General features: G+C 52.2%; 1 protein-coding gene across 1 annotated transcript; it reads left to right on the forward strand.

Annotated features, from left to right (window-relative positions):
• The first annotated feature begins 3 nt into the window (after nt 1-3).
• Nucleotides 4-10,178, forward strand: HECTD3 (HECT domain E3 ubiquitin protein ligase 3). The gene is made up of 21 exons (XM_061451385.1): nt 4-330; nt 421-581; nt 958-1,050; nt 1,327-1,462; nt 1,890-2,005; nt 2,271-2,384; nt 2,808-2,890; nt 3,252-3,417; nt 3,857-3,938; nt 4,868-5,050; nt 5,726-5,778; nt 6,095-6,159; nt 6,583-6,686; nt 7,021-7,140; nt 7,489-7,578; nt 7,941-8,147; nt 8,555-8,684; nt 9,129-9,203; nt 9,424-9,505; nt 9,627-9,698; nt 9,962-10,178. The coding sequence occupies exons 1-21, from the start codon at nt 4-6 to the stop codon at nt 10,044-10,046; spliced, it is 2,544 nt and encodes an 847-aa protein (XP_061307369.1). The 3' UTR covers nt 10,047-10,178.
• Nucleotides 10,179-13,383: the final 3,205 nt, after the last annotated feature.

Genomic DNA, 13,383 nt, shown 5'->3' on the forward strand with positions numbered 1-13,383 from the left:
GCGATGCGTGCGGGCGGGGAAGCGCCGCACCAGGTGCTGGGCCGGCTGCGGTTCCTGCTGCAGTGCAGCGAGTGCTTCCGCCGCGCCCGGGCGCTGCCCGCCGCGCTCTGCTACGTGCCGCGGGAGGTGCAGTACAAGATCTGCAAGGACCCCACCGCCACCGCCGCCGCCGCCGCCCGCAGCCTGCTCAGCGTCTGGGACAGCCCGGGCCCGGCGCGGGGCGGCAAGCGGGCGGCGCGGGCCACCATCGAGGTGCGGAAGGGCGGCTGCCTCCGCGCCACCGGCGAGGAGTACTGCAACAGCGCCGGGCTCTGGGTCAAGCTCAGCAAGGTAACGGCGGGGTCGGGGGAGGCACCCGCGGCCTGCGCTGCCTGCGGAGGGGCCCGTCCGCCCGCTGACGGGAGCCGCCCGTTCCCGCAGGAGCAGCTGGAGGAGTACCGGAGCGGCTGCGAGCTGGAGGAGGGCTGGGTGCTGGTGTGCAAGCACGCCGATGGCGGGGACCGGCTGGTGCCGGTGGAGTCCACGGAGCGGATCCAGCGGCAGCAGCAGCTCTTCGGGGTGGACTACAAGCCCGTCATCAGGTGCGGGGTCTGGGTCCCTTTGCACGGCAGAGCAGGAGGTTCTTTCCCTCCGTTCACCCAGGCCCAGCTGCAGGGTGTCTCGGTATACAGCCGTTCCTGCCGTGCATTGAGGAGCCCCGGTCCATTTGGCCACTTCTTCCATGGAAATGAGGCCATAGGGATGACAGATGTGGAGTTAACTGGGTTTGGCTCGGTAACTGCCATTTGGGTTGGAAGAAGTGGAGATGGTTGGAAAGGAAAGGGTGGTGGATGAGGTTGGAGTGAGTGATGAAGGATGGAGTGTGCTGGGGCTTTAAACTCAAGTCTTCCCCTTCCAGGTAGTTCACACTCTTTCCCCTGGGATTTTCTCACTCCCCTCTTCTCTGGGTTGTTTCAGATGGGAGCAGGTGGTGGATCTGACGTATTCCCTGCGCCTCGGAGCGAAGCCCAAGCCCATGGAGCAGGATGAGGCCGCAGTAGAGAAGCTTCGGTATGAGCTCTGTCCCAGCTTCTTCTGTGGTTGGGTACAAGGCAGTGTCTGTCCCTGGTTGCTCAGATAGCCATCTCCTGCAGACCTTGGCAGAGACGAGGGAAGACAGGCAGTGGGGAATGGCTCTGCTTGGTGAAGTTTTGTCCTAGATAAGCATGTACAAACAGAAAACAGGGCTAGGCCATGGAAAGCAGAACATGGACCCGCCTTCACTGACCTGCTAGCCTGGCTGCCCCTGGTTCTCCTCCAGACCCATTAATCCCTTTTCCCTGGTAGGTTTGTGCCCCCAACATGGACTTATGAATGTGATGAAGACCTGGTGCATTTCCTGTATGATCACATTGGGAAGGAGGATGAGAACTTGGGCAGTGTCAAGCAGTATGTGGACAGCATCGATGTCTCATCCTACACGGTGAGTTTGAGGGACAAGGCTGTGTCAGCCCTGCTGTGCCACGGGGCTGGGGAGCAGGGGTGGTGCTTGATGTGCTGAGATGGGCTGTGTTTGAGGATGTGGGAGAGAAGCCTGGGGAGCATCATACAGCATATTGTGTAATGTGGCCCCAGGAAGGGCTGTGGTTTCAGAAGCAAACGCTGATATTAGCTGCAAAGCTGATTTTAGGGAGGGTTTGATATTCTGTGCTGCATGTGTGACCCCAGAGCACCTTGGAGAGTCAGGCCAAGTGTCTTATGTGCTCTGTATTCCCTGTGTCTAGCCACAGCCCAGCAAAGGGAACAGGCCAGTTTGATGCCCTCTGCCTCCAAGATTCATAACAAAAGTAATAATTTAGAGGAAGTTAATCCTGCCCCCATGTGATCTTCCATTTGCTGCCCTCTTCCAGGAGGATTTCAATGTGTCATGCTTGACCGACAGCCATGCGGACACGTACTGGGAGAGTGATGGGTCCCAGGGCCAGCACTGGGTGCGGCTCAACATGAAGAAAGGCACCATTGTCAAGTGAGGCACCTCTCCCCTCCGCGCTGGCTCATGGCTGGGGCGAGCCCTGCAGCCCCCTCACCCTGCATGAGACCATCATGGCCCAAATTTGCCCTGCACTCCCTGCCTCTCAGTCCTTGCTCTGGCTCTGAGCTTGAGCAGAGTGCCTGGAGATCCCAGCACCAGCTGCTGTACTTGATGACAAGTGTGACCAGGCAATGAGGGAGAGCAGTGGTGGGTGTTCAGATGCAGCTGCCTTCTCCTCATTTCATGCTTCCCTTTGCAGGAAGCTCCTGCTGACAGTAGATACCACTGATGAGAACTTCATGCCCAAGCGGGTTGCTGTGTATGGAGGCGAGGGGGACAATCTGAAGAAACTGAATGATGTCGGCATTGATGAGTGAGTGGCTGGAAGTGGAGAGTATAGTGTGGCCCTTGCATGGTCTGGGAGATGCAGGACACCCTGACCCTAAGCAGTCATGCCAGCACCAGCCTGGCTTAAAAAACCCAGGCCTTTGGGACAGGCATTTTCTGTATCTGAGCTGCGAGTTCACTCTACCTACAATAGCAGACAGCACAATCATCAGGGCTGTCTTGATCCAATTATGAGACCCATTGGGATCATGTCATCTGGACCTGGGGCAGGCGTTCAGCAGGTTCAGGCATTCAGCATAGGCTGTGTTGTAGGCAACTGAATCCGTGTTTCTGCCACAGACTCCCATTTCAAAACATGCAAACCTTCTTCCCTTACAAGTGGCCTGTGTTTTTTGGCAGGATGGGTGAGGGAGCAGCCTTGCAGCCCTCATCTGTGCTGTGTTTGCAGGAGCTACATTGGGGATGTGTGCATCCTTGAGGACATGACAACACACCTGCCTGTCATTGAGATCCGGATTGTGGAGTGCAGAGGTAGGGCTGGGTGTTAATGGCCTCATCCATAATGTAATGTGTAAGATACTGTACATTAAGTTTGTTCCTGTGGCTTGTATTTGGCTCGGCGGGCTGTTTCAGATGAGATGCAGAAGAACCATGTGAAACTCCAGTGGGACCTGAAGGCTTGCAAGCTCTCAGCTTTCACCCTATCTTTCTCTGCCTTCAGTTCATTTTCCTTCTTTCTGTAAATGCCCCACTTCTTCACAGAGATATTTCAGACTCTCAGTGCTTAGCTCCAGAGCTGGTCACATTCGTGGTGCTTTTACTTACAGAACTCCATGCTGGAAGGCTTGCTTTCTCATTGTCTTAGTGTATCATCCATGGTCTTCCTTGGCAGATGATGGGATTGATGTTCGCCTCCGAGGCATCAAAATCAAATCCTCCCGACAGAGGGACTTGGGGCTCAGTGCTGACATGTTCCAGCTGCCCAATTTAGTGCGTTACCCTCGCCTAGAAGGGACAGACCCTGACCTGCTGTACCGACGGGCTGTGCTCATTCAAAGGTACTGGGGGGGGGCACTGGTGCTGTATCCATCACAACCGTGGCTAGAAGCTGTAAAGCTGTGTGCCGCCCCATGGGATGGGCATCTTGGGCTCTGGATTAAATAGCAGAGCCATTTGGGAACAAAGTGGACTCTCTGGGATAACTCCCCTATGCTTTCAGAGGAATTCTGCAGCTCAAGTTCAGTGTCTTGTGTGTTCCAAATGCAGTATATCTGTGTGGTGTGTGGGGCAGGTGTGTGCAGAATCCCTTGCAAGGGGTATAAGATGCCTGCAGTGCCCAGAGAGTGGGAATTCAGTACTGAAGGCTCTGTGATAGAAAAGACTATGCTGGGTTGGGTTTGGGTCAGCTGTTACTTTTCAGCTCGTGGCTGGTCTGCAATAGGCTTGTGCATATCTCTGTCCCTCCTGTGTTGCAGTTTCTTCTTCTTTGGGATTTAGGTTCATCAAGCTCCTGGACAGTGTCCTGCATCACTTGGTGCCAGCCTGGGACCACACTGTTGGGACATTCAGCAAACTCAAGGTGAGTGATTTCCTCTGTGTCCTGTGGGAGCCTCAGTCTGGCAGGGTGGTTGTGCTTGGGCTGTGGGAAGAGAGGCAGTCAGTGCTTGTCGCCTTTAAAGCAGCTCCAGGGAGATGTGTGTCTGGGCTCAGTTCATTAAAGCTGTGAAAGGTGATATTGTTTAGAGGCTAGTTTCCTGCTAAAATGCTGATGTGGAAACATACAGCTATGGGCTAACAAGTAGAATCAAACAAGAGCACTTCACCCTCAAAAGGATTTTGAGCAGCCCAACAGCACTGGGCATGTGAGTTGGACACACATCCCCTCTGAGATCTCAGCCCAGGACACTCTGTTCCCGTACTTGCTGCCAGCAGCTTTGAGCTGGCTGTGTCCAAACAGCAAAGCTTTCACCAGTAAATTCTTTCTGGCTTTAATAAGCTTTTGATTTTCATCTTTCTCATAAGACTGGGTTCGTCCCTCCAGGCATCTGTTTTCCTTACATCCTCTCCCAGAATATATGCCAGACATTACTGGGATAGCCCCATTCTCTGTGTTTCCAGGCCTGATGTCAGAAAGGACTGTAATTCTTGTGCAGGCTCAACACAGGATCCAAAGCATTTGATGATTCTTGTTTGTTTAGGGGAGCTTGCTTTGGTTACAAATAGGATGAATAGTAAGATGTTCTGGTGAGAATGAGGGTGAAGGAATGTTCAAGCAACACTGGAGTGTGAGCAACAGGTGATGACTGATGGAGAGAAGACTGAGCCTAGTATCTCCCTTAAGCCAGAAAGCAGAACCGTTCAGAGGCAGAAGTAGGGCAAATACTGTCAAGGAGAATGTGTGTGGAAGGCAGTGGCCCTGGGAAGGGGAGAGACCTGGCAGTGCAGTACCTTCAATAGGAAGTAGGTGACACTGAGCACTTCTGATGTTTTGGACATACCTGTTGGCAGCATATCAAGCAGTTCTTGCTGCTGTCCAAGAGGCGCACAGCTCTCATTACCCAGTGTCTGAAGGATTCAGAGACCAGCAAGCCTAACTTCATGCCACGACTCTATATTAACCGACGCCTGGCTATGGAGCACCGAGACAACCCTGCCCTGGACCCCAGCTGCAAGAACGCTGTCTTCACCCAGGTACGGTGCCTCCTGGGAGGGTCCCTGCTGCTCTGGGGAGAGTGGGGCATCCTAAATCTAAGGTGAGCCATGTAGAGATGGGTGAAAGGGGACAGTGTAGAGCTGGAGATACCTAGAGTCCTCGAGGCCTCTTCACGTGTTTCGTAGGGTCTACAATTACATGTGCTGATGATCCCATATCCAGGAATAACATCTAGGAGGGATTTGGGTCCTCTAACTTGAAATCTCTATCCTGGATGCTCTCTGTGGCATGTTGCTAATGCAGAGCATAACCATCTCCTTACACTGAAAGGGCAGCATGTAATTCTTGTGTGGCAACAATAATGCAGCTGCATGCAGTTCTGTATCATGGTTTTACAGCAATGCTGATTTTCCTATTGTCATTCTGCCCCCATCTCCAAAAGATCTATTGCTCTGTGTGTGCATAAACAGCCTAGACGGCTGTGAGGCTTAATGTGTATTTGATGTACCTCTGAGACCAGAAAGCGCCATACAGTGCTTAGCACTGTAATTATTGTTCCATTTCCAATAATGAAGGGCTCCTAGACCATTTAGAGATCAGCTTTGGTTACTATTTAAAGGTTTGGGGCAAACCAGGTTTCTTGAATTTCCTGCCTTCAGCTGGCACCAGTTCCCCTGGAGAGGGGATACCAGCTTGATCTCTGCTTGTTGCAGGTGTATGAAGGCCTGAAACCCTCAGACAAGTTTGAAAAGCCTCTAGATTATAGGTAAGCATGGGGGAGGGAGGGGATCATGCAGTGCTGGGAGCAATGTCCAGCAGGCTGTTTGGGAAACCTGTGTGCCCCCTGTGCTCTGGAGAAGGTTTGCAAAGGCAGGAGCCAGCTCAGCCATGGGATCATGGCCTATTTCCCAGGGTGTCACCTCCCTACTGAAGATGCAGCTACCTCTGGAGATTGAGATCTTGTCCCGTCCTAAACTGAGACTGGTTCACTCTAGTCTCCTGCTGACCCTGCTGTGCCTGCTGCCTCCCCAGCATCTCCTTGTCTTTGAGCAGCTCCTCAGGCCATGCCTGGTTCTCCACAGGTGGCCATTGCGTTATGACCAGTGGTGGGAGTGCAAATTCATCGCAGAGGGCATCATTGACCAAGGTAAGGGCTGTGTGAGGCAAGGGCTCTTCTGGAGCAGAGGCAGAGGTTGATGGGGTGACTTGCTGTAGGAGCTCTCATTTGCTCCTAATGTTACTGCCCATTGAAGAGAGAGGGAAGGCAGGTTGCCTTGTCCTGCCACCCTGGCCATGTCCTGGATGAGGAGAGCTGCTTGCTGGAATGGGGACCAGACCTCCATTAGTCACTAACAGCAGCTTTGACAATGCTCCCTCTGGCTCTCCTCCACACGCCAGGCAGGGATGTTACTTACCCTGTTTCCTCTGGTGCCATAAGGCTCTGACAGGAGCCTTCTGCTCAGCACGGGGGCAGATTGGACCAGAATTCCTCATCTTTGTTCCATAACTCTGAGGATCAGCAAAATGAGATGTTCACATCACTAAAAATGCCCTTCTTTTGGGGTTGCAGGTGGCGGTTTTCGGGACAGTCTGGCAGACATGTCGGAGGAGCTGTGTCCCAGCTCGGCAGACACCCCTGTGCCTCTGCCCTTCTTTGTGCGCACATCCAACCAGGTGCTGTGAATTGGGGTATTTGATGCAGATCTTTTTGTGCCTGGCAATGCAGTCCTGTCCCTGTCCCCCTGCATGCCAGGGAGGTACCTACTTTAGCTGGTCTGAGGCTTTTCTGTGGGAAGGGTTGGGTAGACTGCTTTGTGACATCTCATTTTAGGATATGGTGACAGGGGCCTGGATACTTGTCTCTGACTAGGAATGTTGCCAAGAAAGATGGGGGAGTTTAGCCCGCTTCTGTTGTGACAAGTGCCCAGAGGCAACGCAGAAACTGAGTTTGTGGTGCTTCATGCTGTGCTGAGATCGTGACTTGGAGTTTTGCCTCTCCCTTCTGTAGGGTAACGGCACTGGAGAAGCCAGGGACATGTACGTCCCCAACCCCTCCTGTAAAGACTTCCCAAAGTATGAGTGGATCGGGCAGATCATGGGAGCAGCTCTGAGGGGCAAGGAGTTTTTGGTAAGCCTTCAGTCCCATCCCTGCATGGAGATTTGCTGCAAAGGGAATTGTTATTCCCCTTCTGCAGCCTGTCTGACAGGAGCATGGGAGAGCTCTGTGATCACACTGGGGAAAAAAGGTATTTGGCAGGATCTGGGGCCAAGAGGTTAAGAAAGCTCACAGCCTGAGTTTTGGGAGATGCTGCTGGGGGCTTGGGAGAAGTGTCTGATCTCTGCTCAGCTATGATGAGCTCTGCATGTGACAGGAGGATTAGGGAATCTCCTTTCTGTCTTCATTGTTGAGCCCTATCTCCATGTTTGGGAATGACTCCTTTCACACAGACTCAGCAAAATCCCTGTTCTTCTTCAGGTCCTGGCTCTTCCTGGCTTCGTATGGAAACAACTAACAGGGGAGGAGGTCAGCTGGAGCAAAGACTTCCCTGCTGTGGACTCTGTGCTGGTGAGAGGGACTGGGGGTTGTGCCTATCATATTCCTTGTGGCACTCATCAAGGTGGTGCTTTGTGTCCCTGTCCTCATGTTGTACTTGCTTCCTCCTGTTGCGTGCCAAAGAAACATGCACAAAAAGGGCACTCCTGTCAGATGCATTTAATGAATCTGATAGCTAATATAGAGATGCTGACTACTGCCGCAAACATGCGATGTTCCAGGGCCTGCTATACAGCTCTAGGGCAGCATATCCCAAACTGTGCTCCTGTCAGGATCACTGTAGCCCTCGTCTGGGAAGGGAGGAGATGGGGACTCAGGCACACCACTGCCCACTGGTCATCTCTCTAACAAGCTCTCATCTGGGGCCTGGGCAGGTGAAACTCCTGGAGGTGATGGAAGTTATGGACAAAGACACCTTTGAGTTCAAATTTGGGAATGAGCTGACCTACACGACGGTGCTGAGTGATCAACGCATGGTGGAGCTGATCCCCAATGGCAGCAACACCGTGGTGCGCTATGAGGACCGCAAGGAGTTCATCCGCCTGGTGCAGAAGGCTCGACTGGAGGAGAGCAAGGAGCAGGTAACACTGTGCTATAGCATCAGGGGTCACTGAGTTCTGAGAGACACACACACAACCCCCTCTTCCGCTCCTCAAATCTGTTTTGAGTAAAAAGCATTGTAGCTAGTGACCCTGTGCTCATTAGTGCAGTCGTAGGCAACTCTTTTTGTAGAGGTCCTGGAGTCCGTGCAGTTGTTGAGAAGCAAATGGGGTTGTAGCAGCACGGGAGACAGGGTTTTATTCCCAGTTCTGACAAAGGCTTCCTGAATAAACTGGGGTGTATCGCAGATCCTCTTCCCTTCTTCAGGTTCGTTGGAGCATTTGCTGTGAGCAGTCTCATGGCTTGCATCCAGTCAAGTCCCTAGGCTCAACCATGAGCCAGGGAAATGGACAAGACATGGTGCTTACCTGCCCTGTCTCCTTTTCAGATCATGGCCATGCAGGCTGGGCTGCTGAAGGTGGTGCCCCAAGCTGTTCTTGACCTCCTCACCTGGCAGGAGCTGGAAAAAAAAGTCTGTGGAGACCCTGAAGTCACAGTTGATGCCCTGAAGAAGCTCAGTAAGTGAAAGGCTCTACTGAAAACTCCCTGAAAACAAGACTGTCTTTTCTCTGAGCTGGGACAAGCAGAGGTGTGGGAGGCTGATATTAGCTCTTATTACAAGTATGAATGTGGCCTTGTATACTTCTTGTCTTGAGCTGAGTGCTGATGAGGGCAGGGGTGTCCCTTGTCTCCATGCTGGGCCTCAGAGTCCAGGCTGGAGCATCCTTAGGCTGCCAGTATCTGAGCCTCTGTGGAGTTGAGATGTGGACCTGGATGCCCTTTGTGGGAGGAGCCTGACTGCATATGTCCCTCACACCTTGTGTCTACGTGTTCACACCCTGCAGGCACCTGGAATTTTCTTCCTGTGCTGGCATAAGACCCCTGGGTGAGCAGGGGGAGCTGCTCTGGCTTATCCAGGAGGAGCTTGGATCTGTAATAAACTTCTGTATCCTTTCTGCCAGCCCGGTTTGAGGACTTCGAGCCGTTGGACACCCGTGTTCAGTACTTCTGGGAAGCACTCAACAACTTCACCAATGGTGAGTAATTTGCTCTGTCCCCATATATCTTGTGCCATGACAGACCCTGCATGCTGGCTGGGAGCGAGGAGGACAAAGCCACCCTCATAGCAGCCTGGGGAACAGATGGGAGCCAGGGAGAACAAGCTTCTGGGCTGAAGGAACTGGGGATACTTGGAAGTGGCTGTACTCCATCCGCATCCCTCTAGGGTCTGCTGATGTCTTTGTTTTCCCTTCACAGAGGATCGCAGCCGCTTCCTCAGATTTGTTACTGGCAGAAGCCGCCTTCCAGCACGGATCTACATCTATCCAGACAAAATGGGGTGAGTCCATTCTTCTGTAGATTGCAAGGCTGACAGATCCCACACCAGAAGGATGTGTGGTCTGGCCTCTGCTGCATTGCTGGCCTGCTGGTTCTGACCAGCTTATCACCTTCTTCCCAAGCTCTGAGACGACAGATGCTTTGCCGGAGTCATCCACCTGCTCCAGCACGCTCTTCTTGCCCAACTATGCCACGTAAGTTTTGGTGCTTCCCTACATCCAGGGGACTGTGTCTCTGGGCTCTTTTCTTAACCTTGGTGCTGACCCATAGAGTCCCATCGCTTTGCCACATTTATATCCCTGTGCCTGTACCATCTAGTTGCTGTGATTTTTCTCTGTTAGTGGCTGGTGAAGGGTAGCCTCCATCTCAGAAAGCATCTTGCCTTCTCCACTGGCAAAGGACTAATGGCAACTCCTCCTTGTCTTTTCTTTCTTCCCCTTCCTCCTGCTATCCCTAGTGCCAAGGTATGTGAAGAGAAGTTGCGATATGCTGCCTATAACTGTGTGGCCATTGACACAGATATGAGTCCGTGGGAAGAGTGATGTTGCAGCCTGACTGAGCAACATGGACAATTGTTCAACAGAAATGAGCAGTGGGAAGAGCTCCCTTGTCACCCCAGGATGTGTATATATAATAAACATAAGGGCATGAAGCCTAGCTTCCAGCAGCAATAACCAGCACCTCTTTGGACATGGAGGTTTGGCTCTTCAGCAGAGTGGGAGCTAGCTTGGAGTATAAACGATTATAGTAATGAAAACCTGGCCCAGCCCTCATGCATCATGAACATCTGATAGGATTTTGTAATGAGTTTCTTCTCCACTTGTCCCCTTTGCTGCCCCACAACTCTTGCTCCTCCCAGGCTGCGCTCTGCTCCAAACAGAAGTGGGGTAGAGCCACAAAGCTGCATGGCGGGTTATAGCACAGGACAGAGAAGTGTGAGCTGTTGCTGAGACGACAGGGATGCTCAGAGATGCTCAGTGTGTCCTAGCCTGATGTCTTAACTGCATTCCGTTGCCTCATTCCTGCTGTCACCTGAGGTCAATGGAAATGAGGTCATTCATCTAGGTACACAAGAAGTGGGGCAGGCTGGTGGCAGATGCTGCAGGGGTGCCTCTGGCCACCAGGTGTCATGACGGACCTGTACAGCAGGACTGCGGCTGCTGTCAGGAAAGGGCTCCCACGATTTTACATCACACAAAATTACAGTTCTGTGATCACCCATGCTTCCCTGCACCCCTTGCATAGCAGTGACTGCAGGAAGTGGGAGCTGCCTGCTTCCCTCCTGCTCCATAACCTTCAGTACCACATCCAGCATGCTGGTGGCCTAGCAGCTGTTCTCCCAGGCTCTTTTGAGCCTTGGTTTCCCCTGAAAAGTCAGTGTTACAACTAATCTGTTCTAATTCTCATGGAGATGTGCAGGCAGGCCAAGCTGTCTCCCCATACAGCAGGGGCTAGTAGCAGGCATGGCAGTGCTGTGCTCTGCTTTCCTCTGCCATGAAGGTAGCTGAAGGCCTCAGGTGGACTGGGAAAGTCTTCACCTCAGGGAAGTGCAGAGACTCTGGGTACCAAGGGTTGGAGCTCCTTGGGCAGATGGACACACACTGAGCAAGGAGTGGGCAATGAGAGCTTTACAATTTCCAAGATCATTAGAAAAGTTCCTTGATCTTCCCAGCCCTGGGCAGGGCTAGTCACTGCCTAGCACTGTGAGCTACCAGATGTTGGTCTACTTTTTTACACCCAGCTCCATCTTCAGCCTGGGTGGTCTGTTGGACCACCACTAGTAAAAGCCACTGAGTCACTGGGGCTTCACTGGGGTGCAGCTGATGCTGTGAGTTAAGATTTATCCTGTGTTAACGCCTCGTGCCTTTTTCCTCCTCTGTTGAAGGAGTCTGTCATACAGAAATTGCTTCCAGTTGTAAACAAAGTCCTTCCCTTCACCAGTTTCCTTTTAAATTGTGTTATTCCTGGACCTGCTGAGGGGGTTTGTGCTAAAGGGATGTTAGGAGCAGCAGAGAGCATATGCTACCATCTCCTATATTGTGGTTAGTAGAAGGAGCATAGGGTGAGTGGGGAAGCTGTCCCTGGCAACAACTGCCTGCAGCAGAGCCTTCCACACTCAGCTGGGTGCATGTGAAGTCCCATCTGCTGGAGGAGGTGTTTTTTAAGTCCTAGAGTTATCTCAGAATTGAGCTTTGTGGCAGATTTCAGCATCTGGCATGAAGAGGAGCAGGGCTGGTGTGACACCTTGCCATGCTGGTTGGCTGAGTCACTGCCCACAATGGGCATGAGTGAGCTGGTAAAAGCTTGATCTGCTGGCTTGACCTTGCACAGGAGTGTTGGTGATGGAGTCTTCAGCATTGAGCTGGGATTTGAAATGAGCCATCCTAAATCCTTTCTGGCCACTGACATTTGGGTAGAATTGAGCTTGCTTTTTCCAGCCTTGCCCACTTATCTCTAAAGGGAGATCAGCAGGAGGTCACATTATTTACTGAGCAGAACTAGAAGTAACAAGAAAAGTTTACTCCTCTTTGGTGTTTTATTGTGCTGGGCAGGGGGTGGTCAGTTGATGAATGGCTCAGAGTGGGATGGTTAAAATGGCCCTAGTCTGCAGTGGAGGGTGAGCTGATGTCACCTATGGAAATGGGCTTGCTAAGAGCCTGCTGGGGCTGCTTGGGGTGACCATCTGTAGTGGAACAGGCACCTCTGACTGAGACATCTCCAATAGGTGACCAATGCTCCCCTGGCCTTGGTGGAAAGAACTGCAACTGATAGGGAGCAGCAGGTAATTACGGAGATACCCAGAGCAGCTCAGCTTGCTTGAACAGCTCTGTTCCATCTTGTCCTCCATGTACACAGTCCCAGGCCACCAAGACAAGGGAAGAGCAGGGTGATGCTGAGAGCAGAGCCTGGCTGAAGCAGTGGGATCCTTCCATAGGATCACCATGGCATCTCCAGCTTTGGAGGTGCTCAAGACTTGTCTTACAGCCCTGGGCAATCTCGTCTAACCTTCAGTCTCACCCTGTGGCTTCAGGACTCGGTTCTCTCTAACCTGAAGCACTTGATAACTGTGGAGTTACTTGCTCTAGCTTTTCCCACATGTCTCTACTCTTCCTCCTGTAAGGTCTTTTATCCCCTGACCTCTCACATCTTTGGGTTTATTTCCTGCCACTGAGAAAAGAGTGCTGCCTGAGGCCTGACTGGAGCTCTGGGGTGATGATTTAGCTGCTGACAGGGACTTCTAGCTAAAAAATACTTGCAGTAACAGGACTCTGGCCCTAGCAGGAAGGCTGCAGTTAGGAGCTCATCCAGGATGCTCTGGGTTTAACCCCTACAAATGTATCAAGAAAAACATTGTTTTACCAAAAATACCATTGTTTTACCATTTATTATGGGGATATATGTACGTGTTGGAGAATGGCAGCAACCATCAAGTGCATGGTCAAAGGGTCTGGACAAATGAAGCTGCTGAGCAAGGTCACCAAGATAACAGAAAATTCAACAGATCATGTTGCTGAGTGTGTGGTGTGAAGCTGAGCTGGGAAGGGGGAGCTTGTGACCTTCCTGGATCTCCTGTGTGCATTCCTCTGGCTCACCTGTGGTGTTTTAAAGGCAATCACAATCTGAATTTCTGCTGTGACACCCCAGGGATACATGGAAAAGATCAGCCTGGCTCTGCTCTGGGCAGTCTCAGGGGCCTAAAGTGGGTGTTAGTTCAGTGCTGGGGCAAGTTCCTCTGATCTCTAAAGCTGCGGGTAGGAGCTGCCTCCTACCACTGCTGCACGTGGGCTGGGGTGAGGGAGTCCTCTTGGGCTCAAGGAACCAGCGGCTCCATGTCCCCACCTTGTCACCCAGTCTTAAGTCATTCAAGAACTATTTCCA

This window comes from Pezoporus flaviventris, unplaced genomic scaffold (genome assembly GCF_033815535.1).
Source record: "Pezoporus flaviventris isolate CSIRO_AGI_PZ_B2104156 unplaced genomic scaffold, CSIRO_AGI_Pfla_v1 ptg000013l, whole genome shotgun sequence".
NCBI lineage: Eukaryota > Metazoa > Chordata > Aves > Psittaciformes > Psittacidae > Pezoporus > Pezoporus flaviventris.